This window comes from Sodiomyces alkalinus, assembly GCF_003711515.1.
Source record: "Sodiomyces alkalinus F11 unplaced genomic scaffold SODALscaffold_16, whole genome shotgun sequence".
Lineage (NCBI taxonomy): Eukaryota > Fungi > Ascomycota > Sordariomycetes > Glomerellales > Plectosphaerellaceae > Sodiomyces > Sodiomyces alkalinus.
In genome coordinates, this window is record NW_021167094.1 from 234,505 (window position 1) to 252,325 (window position 17,821).

At 53.6% G+C, this 17,821-nt stretch overlaps 4 protein-coding genes across 4 annotated transcripts in view; 1 reads left to right on the forward strand and 3 right to left on the reverse strand.

The window, feature by feature from the left end:
* The first annotated feature begins 668 nt into the window (after nucleotides 1–668).
* Nucleotides 669–2,088, forward strand: SODALDRAFT_82945 (hypothetical protein). The gene is made up of 3 exons (XM_028615725.1): nucleotides 669–704; nucleotides 807–1,709; nucleotides 1,782–2,088. Exons 2-3 carry the CDS (start codon nucleotides 817–819, stop codon nucleotides 2,011–2,013), a joined length of 1,125 nt encoding a protein of 374 aa, XP_028462491.1. The 5' UTR covers nucleotides 669–704; nucleotides 807–816; the 3' UTR covers nucleotides 2,014–2,088.
* A 568-nt stretch (nucleotides 2,089–2,656) lies between these two features.
* SODALDRAFT_353673 (phenolpthiocerol synthesis polyketide synthase ppsA) lies at nucleotides 2,657–10,752 on the reverse strand (the record flags this gene model as incomplete). The annotated part of the gene is made up of 10 exons (XM_028613658.1): nucleotides 2,657–3,825; nucleotides 3,892–4,511; nucleotides 4,575–7,519; nucleotides 7,607–9,177; nucleotides 9,244–9,834; nucleotides 9,926–10,128; nucleotides 10,194–10,259; nucleotides 10,316–10,403; nucleotides 10,457–10,513; nucleotides 10,582–10,752. The coding sequence occupies 10 exons, from the start codon at nucleotides 10,750–10,752 to the stop codon at nucleotides 2,932–2,934; spliced, it is 7,206 nt and encodes a 2,401-aa protein (XP_028462492.1). The 3' UTR covers nucleotides 2,657–2,931.
* A 2,204-nt stretch (nucleotides 10,753–12,956) lies between these two features.
* SODALDRAFT_382263 (hypothetical protein) lies at nucleotides 12,957–15,120 on the reverse strand (the record flags this gene model as incomplete). Its single annotated transcript, XM_028615218.1, has 1 exon — nucleotides 12,957–15,120. Exon 1 carries the CDS (start codon nucleotides 14,904–14,906, stop codon nucleotides 12,957–12,959), a length of 1,950 nt encoding a protein of 649 aa, XP_028462493.1. The 5' UTR covers nucleotides 14,907–15,120.
* Nucleotides 15,121–16,950: 1,830 nt separating this feature from the next.
* The window catches only part of SODALDRAFT_83011 (pali-domain-containing protein), a 2,939-nt gene continuing 2,068 nt past the window's right edge, over nucleotides 16,951–17,821 (reverse strand). The window contains exon 3 of the mRNA XM_028615726.1: nucleotides 16,951–17,727. Coding sequence (XP_028462494.1) covers nucleotides 17,184–17,727 — 544 coding nt within the window. The 3' untranslated portion in view covers nucleotides 16,951–17,183. The remainder of the gene's footprint in view (nucleotides 17,728–17,821) is intronic.

The window sequence follows — 17,821 nt, forward strand, 5'->3', positions numbered from 1 at the left end:
CCCTCGAGGTCCATTCTAGGCGACTTAAGCACCAGAGCTTGGGCCACAACATCCTCACTTTGATATACTTAGGTATCAACTTCAGCCACAGACCCAACATAAAAGAAGGTCGATCTTCGAGAAACGAATAGACGGGAGGATGGATGTTCATAACGACAGACGGTTGATGAGCCATTCACGACAGCGTATAGATGGGATGGGGTTGGCATCTTTCCTTTCTACTGGTTGGGCACTGGAACAATGTATCCATACAAAGCAGTCTGTTCGACGAAACCCCCTAGAATACCTACATAGGTAGACAGGTACTCAGCCTGGAGATATATCATCGATGCTGCTGTACCATGGAGAAAAAAAGAACGCCTGAAGGGCAAACCAGTTAAAGCACTACAAATTGATACATCGCATGGCTTAATTATACGACATACACCTACAGAAACTCCGGAGTACGGAGTACGGAGTACGAATAAGTACTTCGTACAGATGGTGTTCCCGCAAGAATTGATAATTATCTAATCATCTCACGAGACCAGCCCCCGTCATGTGATGACCTAGCTTCCCCGTTGAATTATGACTAAGCAGATGTCCTTTAGGCGTCGTCATCAACTTCCACTTTCGGGTCTTTCGGCGGCAACACCCATCACTCCACTTTCCAACACCATCTCTCCCATTCACCTTCAAAGACAAACCACCGACAACATCCGAATGTACGAACACTAAATCTTCTCCATCCTCTCGCGAATCTTCGCATCTTCGACTCAATCCATTCCCTACTTTTGTTGATTTTGCTCTGCTCTCCCATCTCATAGTCTCACAACCATGCTCTGGAAGCATCTTGCCGCCACTGGCCTGGCGGTGACCACGGCCCAAGCCTCTCTCGTGGTTCCCGACGTCTTCCTCGATGACTTCATCAAAGCCCTTCCTGTCGTCCACGCCGACAGCCCAGCACAACCCGTACAGGAGCAGACTATCAAGCTTGAGTGTCCCGGGTGCCCAGTCCAGCTGCGGCGTGGGGAAGGGCGGTGGGATACCAAGACCGACATTGAAAACTACCTCGAGTTGAAATTCGCCATCGATACCACTACCGACGCCGCCGACCGTCTGCTCGTCAACGAGTTTGAGATCTACCCGGATTCCGCCCCTTGGTACTCTTCGCTGAGCGCCCCGCAAATCCTCGAGTTCACTCAGGCGGTCACCAGCCACCGGCACAAGGGGCGCCCTTTGCCCCGGCCTCTGGGCTACGGCCTGTCCATCCGACCTGTCGTGACAGAGGAGGATGGCGGCGAGGAGGTGGAGCTCATCGAGATCGATCTCCAGGTCATCGAGGTCGGAAATAGCTTTGTTCAGGGCATTCCCAACGTCAAGGTACAACTGCTTCGCACCGCCAGCGGCAAGCTTTTGATCGCTTCCGCCGAGAAGACTGCTTCCACCACCGCCCCTGCCGAAACCCCGAGCGGTGACGACGTCGAGTGCGAGACTACATACTGCAGGTGGCGCTCTGCCGTCATGAAGGGCCTTAAGAACATGCAACACCACTGCGGCGGCGCTGTTCAGACCTCCTCGCAGGGTGCTGACCAGTCTGGCCATACTCACGAGCACATGCCTGGACAGTACAAGAAGCACCACACTTGGGCCCGCTTGGTCAAGAACGTGACTTGGAGCATCCTGCTTCCCGTCATCATCGGTCTCGTCGCCGGTATCAGCGTCAGCATGTAAGTTTTGAGACTTTCATCATCCATACCCCGCTCTTTTGGGCCCGGGAAGCGAACTGACAGGTGTATTAGTTTCGGCATGCTGGTCGGCACTGTCGTCATCTTCCTCTGGCGCGTCCTTGTTCGCCGCCAGTCCCCCTGGGTGCGCCGCCAGTGCCGCCGCCGCGGCCATTCTTGCTCCAAGGCCTCTCGGCGCGAGACTGCCGCCGCCGCCGAAGAGAAAGTAGCTCTTATGGAGAGTCAGGATGACGACGTTGCCCATCTCCCCCCGTACGAGGAGAACCGCAACACGGCTCAGCCCTGATCATATTCTTCCCTTCCGTACATGGTATTCGCCTCGACGTGTCGTGGAACGGAAACAAGTAAAAGAAAAGAAGAAAAAAAGGAACCATCCTTATCGGCTTTCTTTGGATGACAAAGAAAAATATTGCACAACATGGGACAGAGGATTGATATAACGGCCTTGCAACGACACTCGAAAACAAAATCAACAATTCAAAAACATAATAAAAAAATAAGAATCGGAAATCCCGAAAAACTCAAGATTCGAACTCGAAGATAGTCCGGAAAACAACCAACAACGGCGTTATGTTCCTTTCTGTCTGCTTTGGACGTTATCCTCCCTCGCTGCGGCAAAGCTTGGGGTTGAGCGAGGTCAAGAAGCAACGCCATGCGTTGGGATCTTGCGAGACTGACGAAGCGTGCCAGTCTAGCGAGGATAACACAGCACAGTCGCTCTCCTTTTCTTACTTGTTCTGCGCTTTTCTGCTGTGATTGTATCATCGTTTATCATAGGCGAATACCGAAATACCCACATTCCTTTGGTTGTTCTTTGAAGCGGTTTAGATAGGAAATTGACTTCTGTACCAACTTCAACTTCACATGCGTCTCATTCATTGCGTGTTGTCTGTGGGTGCCTTCCATGCCATGATCGCCAAGAGAAGTTGAGGAATCATGACCGATTTTATCAAAATAATTATCAAAATACGGTTGGTTATCCAGCCATGCCCGGCAAGATTTGGCTTTGGTTTGCAGTCTTGCCAGATGGGCAACACCGACATCTCGGGCATATATATGTACACAAAAGCCCATATCCACGGCCTGTCTTTTTTTTTTCCGTCCCCCTTCTTCTTCCGAGTGTTCTTTTTTTTTCTTTTTTTTTTCTTGTACCTTACACCAACACGAAAAAAACACAACGTATCCGCCTTTCCGCCCGTTACCCTCATTCCGCTAGAACCTGGTCCGCCATCCGACTAGCAAGCTCGAGAATCGTATTATCGCCCAAAATATTAAAGACCGAAATACTGGCGCCGACCTCGTCCAGCGCCCACACGCGGATGCGAACCGCCATGAGGGAGTCGATCCCGTACTCCTTGGGACAGCTGCCCTCGTAGATATCCTCCGCCTTGACGGTCGACAGCCTTGCCGCCAGCTCTCGTTTCAGCGCCTGGCAGATGAGATCGGAGGCCTCGGCCGGGGACGAACACGACGCCAACCGCGCCTTCAACGTCGCGGCCCCGGTCCCGGCGGTCGAAGCATCGGATCCGACGACGGTGAGGTCGGGCGGAGGCATATCCACCAGGTTAAGGTAAGCGTAGGCCGCAGTCCGAGACCAGTAAGGGTCCGCGGGGCGGTTTTGGCGGATGAGCCCCCCCGTACCGATCCCCAGCACGACCTGAGCGGGCAGGGGCACGCCGTCGTAGATTTCCCCCGCGATGGCGCGCTCGATGATTTTCAGAAAGTCCTGGTGGCGGATTCCGTAGAAGCCGCTGTCGCGTAGCTTTTGCATGGTCGCGTCGTCGTCGGCTACCATTCCGGCCTCCAGCACGGGGCCGATGTCGAGGGAAATGGCCCGGCCCGCAATGGTGCCGCTTCGGGCTAGGGAGTCCATGAACACGTTGCCGGCCGAGTAGTTGGCCTGGCCGCGATTGCCGATAATGCCGGCGGAGCTGGAAAGGAAGATGAAAAAGGGGCCGGAGTCGGAGCCGGAGTCGGAGTTGTTGTCACTGTTGCTGCGGTTTCGGCCGAACGTGTTTACAAGATTGCGGGTGCCCTCTCCCTTGGGCGCCACGACCTTTTGCCAGGACTCGTACTGCATGTTGTCGAAGAGCGCATCCTAAGAACAAGAAGGTCAATAAATACTATTCCTAGGAAGAGAAGCAATGAAATTATGCCGCCGTACCTGAAGAACCGCGGCACACTGGACCACGCCGGAGACGGGCGGCATATCCAGTAGGATATCCTTCTCATATACCCCCCGAAGTGCCGCTGTGTCAGAAATGTCTACCGGAAAGTGCTTCGCCGTGACGCCCTGCTTCTCAAGAGAAGTCAGGAAAGTATTGGCGTCATCCGATTTGGTCGCCGACCGAGATAGGAAAACAAGATTGCGAGCACCGTTGTCCACAAGCAGCTGGGCGATACTTCGCCCCAGGCCACCAAGACCTCCTGCCAGAACATAGGTCCCACTGTCGATGCTATCTCGGAGCGGCTTTAGCTGCCTCCTACGGGGCAAAGCGACCGTTGTGTCCGGGCCGGCGGTCACGAACACGGCGCTGGCAGGGGTTTGGAGACATCGGAAGGCGTCAGACAGCCCAGACAAACAGAAGGTATCGACGAGCTGGCTCGGTTTAATAGCATGCCTTTTCTTAAGGTGCATGTCTTCGACGCGGTTGAAAATCTCGGCAATGAGATCAGGATCTTCCGCTAACAAGGCCGCCAGGTCCAGACGCAGCATGGAGAGACGAGAGAAGGCAGCACAAGGACGGGCGTCTGAGTGGTTCTCCATGTAAATAAGGGTGCCAGCTGGGAAGAGAATTAACATGGTTATCGGTCGCCATGGGGGGGGGGGGGTTATAATGAACTTACTCGTCTTCACCACACGATCCGTCCCATCAAGGCAATCCAAAGTGGGAGCGTACACAATGTCCATCCACTGGCCTCCCGACTTTGAAAGAAGCTTGGTATGCCAGTCTGGATCGTCACAATTCTCTACATGACGGTCATCAAGGCCGAAAGCGTCCCCTAGCAGTTGCCACTGCGCATTCGAGTTCGGCCCAGAAATGGTAGAGAATACCTCAGCCCCTTTGAGCTGCGCGATCTGAAGAGCAGCTTGCCCGTAGATGCTGGCACCACAGAGAATGAGCACCCTCTGGCCCTTCCTGAGATAACAACGCATGCAGAGACTGTAGTATGCTGAAATCCAGGCGCTGGGGACGCACATCCGTAGTCCGCCGGGGATCTTCTTGACAAATCTATGATCAACCCGATGCTGACTTTTCAGTGAACCTTGCTGGGCGAGACCGACAACTTCATCGTTCGGATAGATGCCTTTCACGTTGGCTCCGACACGAGTTATCGTCCCCATGAGGTCCATGCCTATAGTCGTTTTGCGAGAATGACCGGTGATCGTTTGCCAATCGTCATGGTGAAGAATTGATCCACCGAAACTCATCTCGATCTCGTAGGGGGAAAGGTCCCCGTCAACTGTTCCGTATCTGTACTCGAAATTTCCGCATTCCTCACGGTGTTCGTTTGGTGGAAGTACCAGCAGTTCCTTCGTCTCTCCGTCAAGAAAGGGGTGCATGGAGGAGGGCGTACTGGAGAAGGTATCTTCAACCAGGTCGTTCAGTTCCTTGAGGGGAACTAGTCGAGGGATAAAAATTCGGCCATGGTCCTCGGCATATTCGGATTCTCGTGGCCCGACGAGGGGAGGGCTGATGATTGAGCGATCCAAGACAGAGAAAATGCTTCGACCAGCTTCCGATATTTGCGTGGCCTCATCCAAGTCCAACGTGGTAACGACCGTCTCGGGATCCTCTGACACCAAAGTCCGCGCCAGGCCTATGACAGGAGAATTACAGGGGATTGTAGGCCTTCGGTTGGCACCCCGCGTCACCCACAGGACGGCCTCGGCGGCCTTGTAGACATTCCGGAAGAGCGTGAAATGCTCGTGAGTCCAGTTCCAGACGAAAGATTGTGCAGGGCCTAGGTCGAGGAGGGACACCACGACCTTTCGGCTAGCTTGGGCGCAGCGTAGGGCGCAGAGATTTTCGAGATGGACAATCTCAACCTGGATATGATGATCGTTGCTAAGAAGACAGGAAAGAGCCTGGCCGAGCTTGTCCACCTCCTCGTTCGGATGGTCTGGCATGATAATGAGAATAGCACGCGTACGGTGTGGGGCATGGGTGCGGGTGACACGTTGAGCGTTGAAACCCATCGTCGTCGTCGTCGTCGCCGTCACGTGGATATCGATTTTGTAGGTCATCGTAAAGCAACCGGAGCCGGCATCCCACGAGCTGCATGCCCTGCCAGTGTCTCCTCCCGTGAAACCTTCGCTGTCCCTTCTGGAGAGGAGCAACCCATCCGGGAGAAGAAGTTTCTCGAGGTACTCATCGTCTCCCTTGTTCTCGCATGAGATGATGAGATGATATTCAGGGTCCAGGTCGGTGTCGTACCGCAAGGTGCGCTCTTCCAAGAAATGTCGAGTTGGGGAACCGAGAAAAGCCTTCTGGAGGTGATCAAGAGTCTGGGGCGATGTGGTGTCGGAAAGGCTGTACCTCAAGAGACGTGGTGCGTATCCATCCGGTGAGCTGACGTGGTCGAGAATGTGTTTGGCTAGGTGGTGATCGCCCCCTCGTTGAAGGATGGACAGGCCGGGATACTTGTGTGCCAACAGACACAGCAGCTCCTCGAACTGATCCTGACCAACAGAAGCCGAACAGACGTCCTCTTTCCACTGAATCTCGGTACAGAGATTGTGGTGGCTGGGGATGTAGTCGGTTGTGGGCAGGGCCGTCATGCGCAGTCCCTCGACGATGATGGATGGACGGTCCCAGTCGACGGTGGTCATGGCAATATCGGCTTCGGCACCTCGAAGGCCCGACCTCGCAGCGGATGCGTATCCGAAAAGCTCCTTGCCCGCTCCTTGGGCCACGTCGGCAGACACGAACAAGCTGGAGAGGGACGTAGGTACCATCGGCGTCTCGTCAATCGCAAAGAGCATCTGGAAAACCGCGTCGAGTGTAGCCGGATGGAGGATGTGGTCGAATTCGAACTGACAGGGCATGCCGGATTTGGTGTCGGGGATCACAACGGTTCCGACGCATTGCTTGTCTCCCTTCGACACCGATTTGATGTTCCGAAAGGTAGGGCCGTAGTTCATCCCCACGATATCGAGCATGTCGTACAGATGTTTGGGGTCCACAGCCTTGGTGGAGTTGGATCTGGCCTTCTCGAAAGCTTCGCCGCAACAGGGGGTTGCCGTCGCCTCGGTTGGGCAGCTGGAGGAGCAAAGTCGAACCTCCACGCAACCATAGGCGTGTCTAGTCCACTTCCCGTTCAGGGTTCGTCCGTATATGGTCCAGTCGAAAGAGATGCCATGGAGCACTTCCTGAGACCCCTGTTTCATGTTAAGGCAGACCTCAAGGCCGTAAGAGGTCTCCGGTATAACCATAGGGTTCTCGATGCGCACGTTGGTGATGACGAAGCCGCTGGGGGTAGCATCTCTAGCTACTCTCTGTCGGCTTCCTTCAATGACCATGCTTATCATTCCCGCAGCCGGATAAACGATGGTCTTCTGGACTTGGTGGTCCCCGAGCCAGGGGTTTTCAGAGACTCGCAGAAAACCTCGCCATCTCGGCTCTTGCGGCATCGAGTCAGGCGTAGGAGACCCGATGAGATCACGACGGCCAAAGTTGCGGAATCGATATTCTACGGTCAGTGGAGATTCGTGCCAAAATCTCTTCCCATGGTCCCAGGGATAAGATGGCAGATCCGTGAGAGTCTCGAGAAGGCCATGTGACGACCCTCTGCAACAAGAAATGGATGGTTAGCTGCGTGCACCTGTGTATGTCACAGTAATATACCACTCAGAAGGCATCCAGAGAACCACTTACTTTCTGACGACCGCTTGCATGTTGAGGGGGTACCCTCGCGTCCACAAATGGCCACAAGCTCCTAAGATGGTATAGACCGCGTTCCCCTTTCGGTCCATTACAGAACGGTAGAGCGGACTGGGTTTGGCAGACATGGCGTCGACAATTTCCTCAAACGGTCCCTTCAGCGTTCCGTGTGGGCTAATGTCGAGCACCACATCCGGTCGAGTCTCCGAGATCATGGTCCGAACGGCACGGGAGAACATGACCGGGGATACTAGGTTATCCGCCCAATATCGGGGGCTTCGCAGCTCATGGGGCAATAGGCGGCCACCAGTAACCGTAGAGAACATTTCCGCAGTGGGGGTGCACGTTCCCGTGTCCACCTCCACCTCCCCGTCCGTGTCCCTCGCCAGGCCTACCACGTCTTGAAGAGAAGCCAGATACTCCGGCGCAACGGATAACATGTGGCTTGAATGATAGGCAACTTCGACCGGGAGTTCTCGGGCTAAGAACCCTTCGCTTCGAGCGTGGCGGACGATCCACTGGACGTCATCTCGGTCCCCCGACAGGGTAACGCATCTGGGACTGTTGAGACAGGCTATCTGGACAGTGCTCTGTTTGTCGGTCCGTGCAAGATACTCTCGAGCTTGGTCTTCCGACATGGCCAGGACACACATGGAGCCCTCGACTCTGGAGGCAGAGCCGACTTTGGCTGCGGTAGCACAGAGCCCCCTGTAATACGCCACGGCCCAGGCCGTTTCGCGGTCGATCATCCCAGAGGCGTACGCGGCAGCAATCTCGCCGGAAGAATGCCCGACAACAGATCGAGGCTTGATGCCAAAGGCTCCGAGGAGGTCTACGAGTGCCACCTGAAGCGCCGTCGTTGCCGGTTGGCTGATCTGCGGTTGGCTTATACGGCTGGCGCTCGCCCCTTTGGCCATCTCCACGACCAGATTCAGTTGGAACCCTAGGCGGTCTCGGAGGTAAGCTTCTGCTGCATGAATGCTTTCCCTGTAAACCGGGAAACCCATCAGATCCCCTCCCATGGTCGCCCATTGGGCACCTTGGCCACAGAAAACGAAAGAAACTTTGCACAGGACATGGCCATTCGTATTCGTGTTTGTCCTCGACCGAGTGAGTCCTCGTTGTCTCTCGATCAAAGCCAGCTGTTCCAAAACTTCAGCTCTGGAGTTGGCAACCACATGTGCCTTCCACTCAAACTTCGACCGTCGACAGCCCAGAGTGTAGGCGAGATTATCGAGGTCCCCTTGTGAGAGATTTGACGACGAGGATCGAAAGTGCTCCGCCAACGCCTTGACAACGCGCAATGCGCCTTGCTGATCTGGTGCCGACAGTACAAGGAGCTGTTCTTTCATCTGGTCATGGTCGCCGTTCAAGTGCAGCGTGTCGGATTCATTCTCCTTGGCCGTTACGGGACTGGCCCTCACCATCTTAGAGGCGCGGTACTGCTCAACGTAGTATGCTCCCTCATCTACGACGGCATGAGCATTGGTGCCACCAAAGCCGAAGCAGTTGACGCTCACCCGGCGGAGACCAGAAGTCGGCCAAGAAAGCGGTTGTGTCGGAACCTGACGGGACGAAAAGGTCAGCTATCGTCAGCATAAAGCGGCACGCATATCATCTCAACAACGTACCTTCAGTCCCCATGCGTCAAAGTCAATCTCCCGGTTGCCCATCTTGAAATTGGCATTGGGTGGGATCTCTCCTTTCTCTACCACCAACACGCCCTTGATGAGACCCGCAATCCCGGCGGCGCCCTCGAGATGGCCGACGTTCGGCTTGACGGATCCCACAAGGAGAGCTTCTCCAGAGTGACGTCCGGAGGCGATGGTCTCTGCGACCGCCGTCAGTTCTGTGAGGTCTCCAGCTTTGGTGCCCGTCCCGTGGCACTCGACGTACGCCGTCTTGCAGAAATCTAATCCGGCCTTGTTATATACGCTCCGGATATTGTCGACTTGGGCAACCTTGCTCGGCAGGGTGATACCGGGAGTCCGGCCGTCCTGATTCACGTGAGTGCCCTTGATCACAGCTCGTATGGGGTCATTATCCTTGAGGGCGTCGGACAATCTCTTCAAGACGACAAAGCCCACTCCTTCTCCCCGGCCATATCCGTTTGCTCGATAATCGAATGTAAAGCATTTCCCATCGGGACTGAGGAAATTCAATGCAGTCATCGGCATCATGGTGTTGGGAGTTAAAATAATCCCCGCGCCAGCAGCCAGAGCCTTGTCATCAGAGAGAGTCAGTCAGTGGGAAACCGGATCGAGAGGGCGGAAGCACAGAGCCATAAGCTTGGGCTTTTAGCTAACAACTCACAATCGAACTGGCTCCGGAAAGGAGGCTCTGGCAGGCGTGGTGGACGGCGACAAGACTACCGCTACATCCTGTGTCCAGGGTGATGCTTTCTCCACGCAGATCGTAGAAATAGGAGATTCGGTTGGACATAATAGCCGTTCCCGTACCGGTCGCCGCGTATTGAGGTTGGTAGTCCATATCCCGCAGGGATACTTGTTCATAATCTGTAGAACCATGGTTAAATTATCTTCTTTACATGTAGCATGACCACGAGGGATGCGGAACGAACCTCTCACAAAGGAGCCAACGTAAACCGACGTATCGGATCCCTTCAAATCTTCCACGAGGAGGCCAGCTACATGTGGTCAGTGCATCGAATGACATCCATGAAAAGGCCATTGACCAGCTTACAGTTTTCTATCGCTTCGTAGGACGTCTCAAGAAGGAGACGTTGTTGAGGATCCATGGCGCTGACATCATCCTCGTTCATGTAGAAAAACTATCACCGTCAGTAAGATACGCTCTATCTCGTCGGTACTAAATCACACATACAGAGGCGTCGAATGAAGCGATATCATCCCGAAGGAAGTGGGCACCTCGAAACGAAATCTATGTCTCCACCGATCAGTACGTCTGAGGGCCTAAATAGGAGGATTCCAGGACGGATGTTCACTCACGCTGCCCTGTCGATGACCGTCGGGGTGGTAGAAACCCTTCATGTTCATACGATCTTCAGGAAACTTGGACCAAGCTGTCTTCCGCGCCTTGAGCATTTTCCATAGCTTCTCCGGAGACGTGGCATCTCCGGGGAAACGGCAGCTCATGCCGATGACGGCGATGTCAGCCATTGGGAAGGTTTGTAGTCTTACATCAACCGCTGGAGGATGGAGCGTGAGATGTGGCGAAGTTGCTCAACCTTCTTCGATGATCAATGGCACAGAGATGTTGTCATGGAGGGGGGGGGACAGGGTGGGATGATGATGAAAAGAGAAGGGGTTTTAGTCTTTTGGCACAAAAGGTAGAGGTAAAAGAGTGAATGAAATGAAATTTTGCAGAGCCAGGGAAGGAGCGACTTTTGTGGGATAGGGAGTAGAAAATAGGCACAGGGAAATAAAGGAAGGGACCCTACCGGATTCACAATAACCTAACGTCTTCTCTTTCATCTTAAGCATTGCCGCTGCCGAATTGGGAAGAGCCGGTGACTGAAAAAGCTGAACGGTGATCCATGAACGGGGATGAGTTGGAGAGAACTCTGATGACAGAATAATGGACGCCGTAAGATCATGAAATTGCAGGACATAATGCCTCCGCCCATTAATAGGGGGAAGGGCCAGGAAACCATGTTAGTGTAGTACAAAAACAGATGGTGTATGGTCAATAAAAATCTCAAAGAGTATATCTCAACATAGCCCATAGACTCTAGAGTGAGTATCACCAAAAATGTGTGATGCAGGCGGCGGCTAGCCCTTTGAAGGTAGCAAGTCAGGGACTAACTGGTAACAGAAGCTGGACAGACCTTTGCTGTCTACAAACAATATTGAGTTGGCAAAGGACGCTGTAAGAAGATTTTCACAGGGTCTGAACTAGTCCCGGTCCCGACAGGAGTCGGCTCGAACCAAGACTTGGACCTCGAATAGGGACACAATAAAATGGTTGGCGACAAAAGCATTGGGATAGGTCTGCAAACGCCAGACTGAAGTGTCCTCGGCATCAAGGCTGTTTCTGCATTGGATAGGACGATGACGATGACGACGACGACGACGAGGAGGTGATTTTCACCCGCGCAATCTGAACCGCATGGTACGAATCTGCAAAACCATCGTCTAGACCAGCGACGACGACAATCGAGAGGCACGAACTGGATATTGCCGCATGGTCCGGTCCGGCTGTGAACTCAAAAAACGCTCCGCATACAGACAGCTAGACGGTCCGAGGGTGCAGAGGGTGGCAGAGGGTGTCATAACAGAAGACCGAAGATGTGCTGTCCCGGAGACAGCCCAAATCAATGGGGTCAGAGGAGATCCGTGTCATCGTATTCGTGATGCAGAACTAAGAACGTAATTCGATCCTGCAGATACCCTACACATAAACATAAGTTCACAGCTTGATCGGATGAGGGCGCAAAGCAGGTAAGAACTGGCGGCAGCTCTAGGTTCGAAACCTGGTAGACATGTGAAGTCGAGAGCGATGCCCAGTGTATGGATGCGAAAGAGATGAGGTTATTTATTTGTCACGTGCTATACTTCAGAGATATGTCTCGGGTCACGTGACGTACGTGACAACGACGTCGACTCTACAAGGCTTGCTTGCTCTCTATTTCTTCGTCCGGCAAGTCATGATACGTGATAGGACCAAACATATGGATTCTGCATACCTAGGCATATCGTCTCCGGGGCTCACGAAGTCTGTTCTCGCAGGGAGCGGGATCCGTTGTGTTCTTGATGCCGCATTGCCGACTTCAGCGAACGCAAGGGCACGCCCCGAACCGAGTTATTACGCCCAAACACTGTAATATGTTGCTATTTTAAGCCTATTGTCTGCCTTTCTGTCCTAAGAGCTACTTACTTGAGATGATCCATCCTTGATTCTTTCTAGGTAGGAGCAGGCTCTCGGATCCCCATGTTTTCATGTGTCCAGCGAGGTAAGACCGATATTTTTCTTCAACCCGTCTTGCTCAACCATGGTAAATCCTGGCGGCCTTGCCCTCTGTCCTCCGCTCACAATTTTTTTTTTTGTTTGGGTTTTCTTCTTTTGTCTACCCATCATTGCCATGCATTCTTTTTCTAGCCTTCCCTTTTTTTTTCCTTTTTCTTTTCTGGGGGAAAAGGAGGGGTTTCGTGTTTTTTTCCCTGTCTCTTTTTTTTTCTCTGACTTCATTTTCTTCTTCATTTTCTTCGTAATCGTTGCTGATCCTCCAATTGATCCATATCGCTGTGCTCCGAAGGCATGGAGTATCATTTCTTCCAAAGCAGATTCTAACCGAATCTTCGCATCCAATTGGGATGGCATGCAAGATCAATCCCGAGGAGACGCGTGCTCAATGTATGCACCTTTATCCAGCCAAGGCTGTCGATTTTCCAAAGAATGTTCCCTGGCATGATGGGTCCACTGCATCCTCAGGGGGCTTCTGCCACGGGCAGTAAGTGTCAAGGTCACTTCCGTAGTCCAAGTTATGCAGCAGCGTAGCGAAGACCATGGGCAAAAGGGGTCCGGCAGCCTCGTACAAAGGCATATTGTTGACTTGCTCGACCTCGAGGGGGTCGCACGCCACCCTGGCGTTGCTTCGTCGCCGGTCACCGATGACACCGACGACACCGACGCTACGCTGGAGACGGCGATTGTGGGCCTGTTGAATCACGACATCCATGGAGTCGGGAAAGTCGTCGGCGGCCGCATGGAACTGGTGATAAACCTTTCTGTTGCGGTTTTCGAGGTTTTCGAGTGCTTCGCAAGTCTTAGCGAACGAACCCACCACGTGCTGCCGACGTTCAAGCAGTGGATAATGCGTCGCCCACTCTTCGGATACGGTGATGGGCTCGTGCATATTGGGCATCCCGTAGGGATAATATTTCCTGACCTCCTCCGGAAACTTGGTGTCCACAACGTCGTCTCCGGTGTGGATGGCGTGGAGAACGGACTGCAGCCGACCCACGACCGGCGAAGTATGACGGGACGAAACCTCGGGAAACGATGTGGCCCGTAATTCAGCGAGAGAAGACTCGTAGGTGAGAGGTCGATCCGGTTGGAAGACGGGCGGCTCCCCAGCACCACCAGATACAGCCAACTCCATAATGGGACAATGCCGAAGAGCGACGACGGACGGCGATCTTGTCTCATGATGCCTGGTATTGCTGTCAACCAGAGCCCTGAATTCGACAGCCGCAGCGTCGTTCTCGGAAACGACAAGCCCACGACGGCCGCGGCTATGAAGGGCACGAAGTGCCGAGTCAAAAGTCGAAGGGTTGTATTGGCGATGGCCAGGGGGGCCTGCAGTTAGAGGGAGCGGGGCGCCGGGGCCGGTTGCCAAAGTCGACTTGTAGCCTCCACAGATGTTGGTAACGTTGACAGCTTCCCCAGTTGGCTCCCCGAAGGCCTGGCGGTTATGGTTAAGATAATGAGCCCGCGAGGAAGGAAACGTGTCGCGGTTTTTCGGCTCACGAGGGGGTGCATTGCTAAAACGACTCGAGCGAGTCTCTGCCGGTGAACGGGATTGTCTGCCTCTCCCGGCTGTATCCAAATGTCCAGGGGTCTGGGGAGCAACGGAAGCGATACTGAAACGACTGTTGTTTACAGCATTGACGGGTTCCGAGTGGGAGAGGCGTGGCCTAGGTTGCAGCAGTTTCAGAGCCCTCTTCTGGTTCGGATTCGGGTATGAAGCCAGGTTATGAAGAGACTTGACAGTTAGGCGACCGAGAGCATGCTCGAAGGGGCTGCCATTGGAAGACAAGTCACCGTCTTCTTCAGCGGCACAGTCTTGCTGGCTGGCCTCGTCGACTTCGTTCCCGTTAACAGCCGGCGTCATCATACCTGGGCTAGGCTGAGACTGAGAGGAGTGCAGGCTCCGGGACTGAGACCGCGGGGCAGACATGCCAATGCGGTCAGGCGTCTCAATATCCTTCTTAGCATGAGGCGGGGTCACGGCACGGTCTTGGTTCTGCTGCAGAGGATTATATACCGGCATGGCACGGGCTGGGGCGCTGTCGAAGTCGGCTTGATCATAAGGTGAAAGCATCTCCTGCAGCGACAAAGCTTCAAGGGCTGACTTGGGGAAGAGGGACCGTTCCATGGTGCCAGGACTAGGACCGGGCGGGTCGGGAGGCCACTTGAAGGCACGGCGGAGGCGAGTGGGAGGTTTGATGGGCTGAACTGCCTTGGGATTGTAGATGGTACCCGCCGTGGTGTACTTCGGAGAGTCTGCCTCGTTGTGGTTTCTCTCAGGGCCTGGGGAGAAGCTGGTTATGGCAGTGCTGGCAGAGGAAGAGGCGGGCGAGGGATTGTCCATGGCTCGAGACGTTATTTATCGCGTTTGCATGGCAGGTTTCGTCTTGGCTTGAACGATCAAGTGGACGGCTTCTGGTCTGGCCAGGCACTTGCAATCCGTTTACCTCGTAGGGAAGGCGTGTTGAAAGTTGACTGGACTGGGAGCAAAACTTAATAGAAGCTCCCATGCAGCAATGGGGCTGGAACTGACCGTAAAAGAAGAGAGATTGCGGCCGATGTCGTCGAATGAAGATAGATTGAACAGTGCTCTTTCTGGCGTATTGAGAACAGAGAAAGCGTTGCCACGATGGAACAACACTTAGTAGGGAATGGTGTACAATGGAAAGATGCGCGAATAAGTTGACCGACTGCCTGTAGATGACGATGGCGAGGCGCGGAAAGAAGAAGATGGGTAAAGTCCAAAGAAGCGGAAGGTTCAGAACGAGGATAGCCCTAGGGACTAGAGTGGGCTGAAGTGCAAGTACGGAGAGGAACGGTAAGAAGCGGAAGGGTAAGGGGAAGGAGTTATCTCAGGCAGACATCTTAGGTGAGATCGCCAGGTGATGACTGATGAGGTATGGCAACGAAGGCAAGGAAGCCTAGAAGTCACCAACAACTCCCAGGGGAAAGGCGGAATAAAAAGGGAGGGACACTCCAGTAACATTACAAGCCAGAAGGGGGGAAGGGAAGTTGCGTAGAGTTAGCGGGAGGGGGGGATTCAAGGAAGGAAGGAAAGAAAGAAAGAAGGAAGGGACGGGGAAAGAGTCGTGGAAGGTGGGGATGAGCCGAGGCGTTCCAAGGCTTCAACCACAGATATTGGTTTAAGTACAGTAATGGCAGGCTGGCGCAACGGATAATCACTGGAAAGTTATTGTATTGAATAGCAGGCCGCCATCGACATTGAAGAGAATAACGAATGGCCCAAATGGCCAGGGGCTTCAACCTACACGTTTGGTGGTAGATGACTGAAAGGAAAGCCCCGTCGAGGGAAGGTTTGATCTATGTACAGCCACCACATACCTGATTTACGGATAAGTTACAGAGGAACATCACGGTTAAGAGCAAAGGGGAAATGGGTACGAGACCCAGTACCGGATGATGGTATTGACAGTAAGCCGCTACTTAAGGTACCTTACACTTACCTCAGACCAGGCTAGGGATATGAGGTAGTCAAGTATAATTGCAGGATGCACGAAAGACGCAGAAATGAACGTTGTATTATCGCCGGATATGCTAGGTGGTGTTTTCTGTCCAGGAGAACCACTAGGTCAATCTCTACTCAGCCCAGCGGGAAAGCCAAGAGAGGGAACAACGTTAAAGCCACGGCCACAACAGTAAGGTAGGTGGTCTTTTACTCCGAAAAAAGCGAGGCTCGGTGTTGATAACGACAAGTGGAGGATGGCTGATTATTCGAAACGAGACAGGCTGTAAATCGGAATCAAGTATTTCAGGCGTAGTGTAGGTCGTCTGGGTCAAAAGACGCCCTTGTTATCCCCTCACAGTTGGTTTCATCCATGCTACCCACCTCGATTAAACTGTCTCCGTATCCTTACAGCATGTGAGTTCCCGAGTGAAACGGCCCTGAGCGCCGACGAAGTCCCATATCAACTTCCTCCAACCCTGGGTCCAAAGCTGATGGTTTCTTTTTCCCTCCTGAAGTCACCGGTAACCCTTTCCCCGGCTGTCGTTCCGGGTTTGATCGGGACTGATTTGGCAAACGCCTCGTTCCTCTCGCAGAAGATGAAAGCATCGAATATCGAGTTACATAGACGCCGAGGTTGAAATCGACCGACGCCCCAGCTAAAGGCCACCTCCCGTGGCACCATTCATACATTTGTGCTTGAAACAATCATTCCTCTACGATAACTGTTCATGCGGACCTCAGGACGGCAACTCCGGTGTATCCCCCTTTGCTTTAATATTTTTTTGTTGACGAGACGAGAAGGAAATGGAGGGAATATACGTGTCGAGAGTCGAAACTTCAAGAAGAAAAAGAAGAAGAAGAAAAGCCCAGGGTACTGTTTCGTACGACAGTGGGGTACCGAAGTAGTCGAGACAAGTAGCTGATCGGAGTCAAGACGCATCAAGTTGTCGTGTCTCTTCGGGGGGTGAGGCACATCTGCGATTATCAAGAGTTTCCAACAAGGTTGGCCATATACATAGAGAGAGAGATAGAAGGTAAAATTGAGCGAATTGAAAGCGCTATATGTGCGCGGCTTATTACCCGAAGAAATTTGCGCCAAAATCAGCGTGCAGAAAAGAGAAGAGTCCGATGTCGTCGACGCGCGGAGAAAAAGGTTCAGAGAGGTCCCTGAGGATACGCGCTCCCGGGAATTAATCCACCACCCCCGCCTCCGGGAGGAGGCGCCATCCGGCCTCCGGGAAGCTGGAAGTCCGGATTACTGTTGAGGAGTATATCCTGTTGCTGGGGACGTCGTGGAGGTGGCTGGCGCCCGTAGCCAGGCATGGGAGGTGGAGGGTTCCAGCGCGGGTTCACGCCCCGTTGTGATATCGAAGTAAAATTCGAACGATCAGAGTCCGCGCCAGGGCTTACACCACGGGGGGGAACGCGTCCATCGTTGGAGCTCTCGTATGATTTGGAGGGCGGCATGTCAGTTTGATGGGAGACAGGCGCATTGGAGTGGGTGGGGCCCGCAGACGCGAATCGCGGATCGATGTCCTCATAGTAGTCGTGGCTTGGCGATGTTGCACCCTGTGGTGACGCAACACGGACGGCAGGGAGTTCTGCAGCTGCCCGTGTATTCAGAGGGGAGGGTACGTTCGGAGAATGACGTCCCTGCGCATGGCCTTGCGCCCATGCCTGACGTGGTGGTACGTATTGGCTGTTGTGGTGTTAGGCAACGGTACTATTCGGGTGCGGTCGAGGAGAGATAAAACGGGGCTTTTCTTTTCTTATTCTTATTCTTTTTTTTTTCT

Coding starts and splice junctions, on each gene's coding strand:
- SODALDRAFT_82945 (XM_028615725.1), top strand. CDS start 817: ATGCTCTGGAAGCATCTTGCCGCCACTGGCCTGGCGGTGACCACGGCC. Junction 1,710..1,781: donor GCCGGTATCAGCGTCAGCAT/GTAAGTTTTGAG, acceptor CAGGTGTATTAG/TTTCGGCATGCTGGTCGGCA.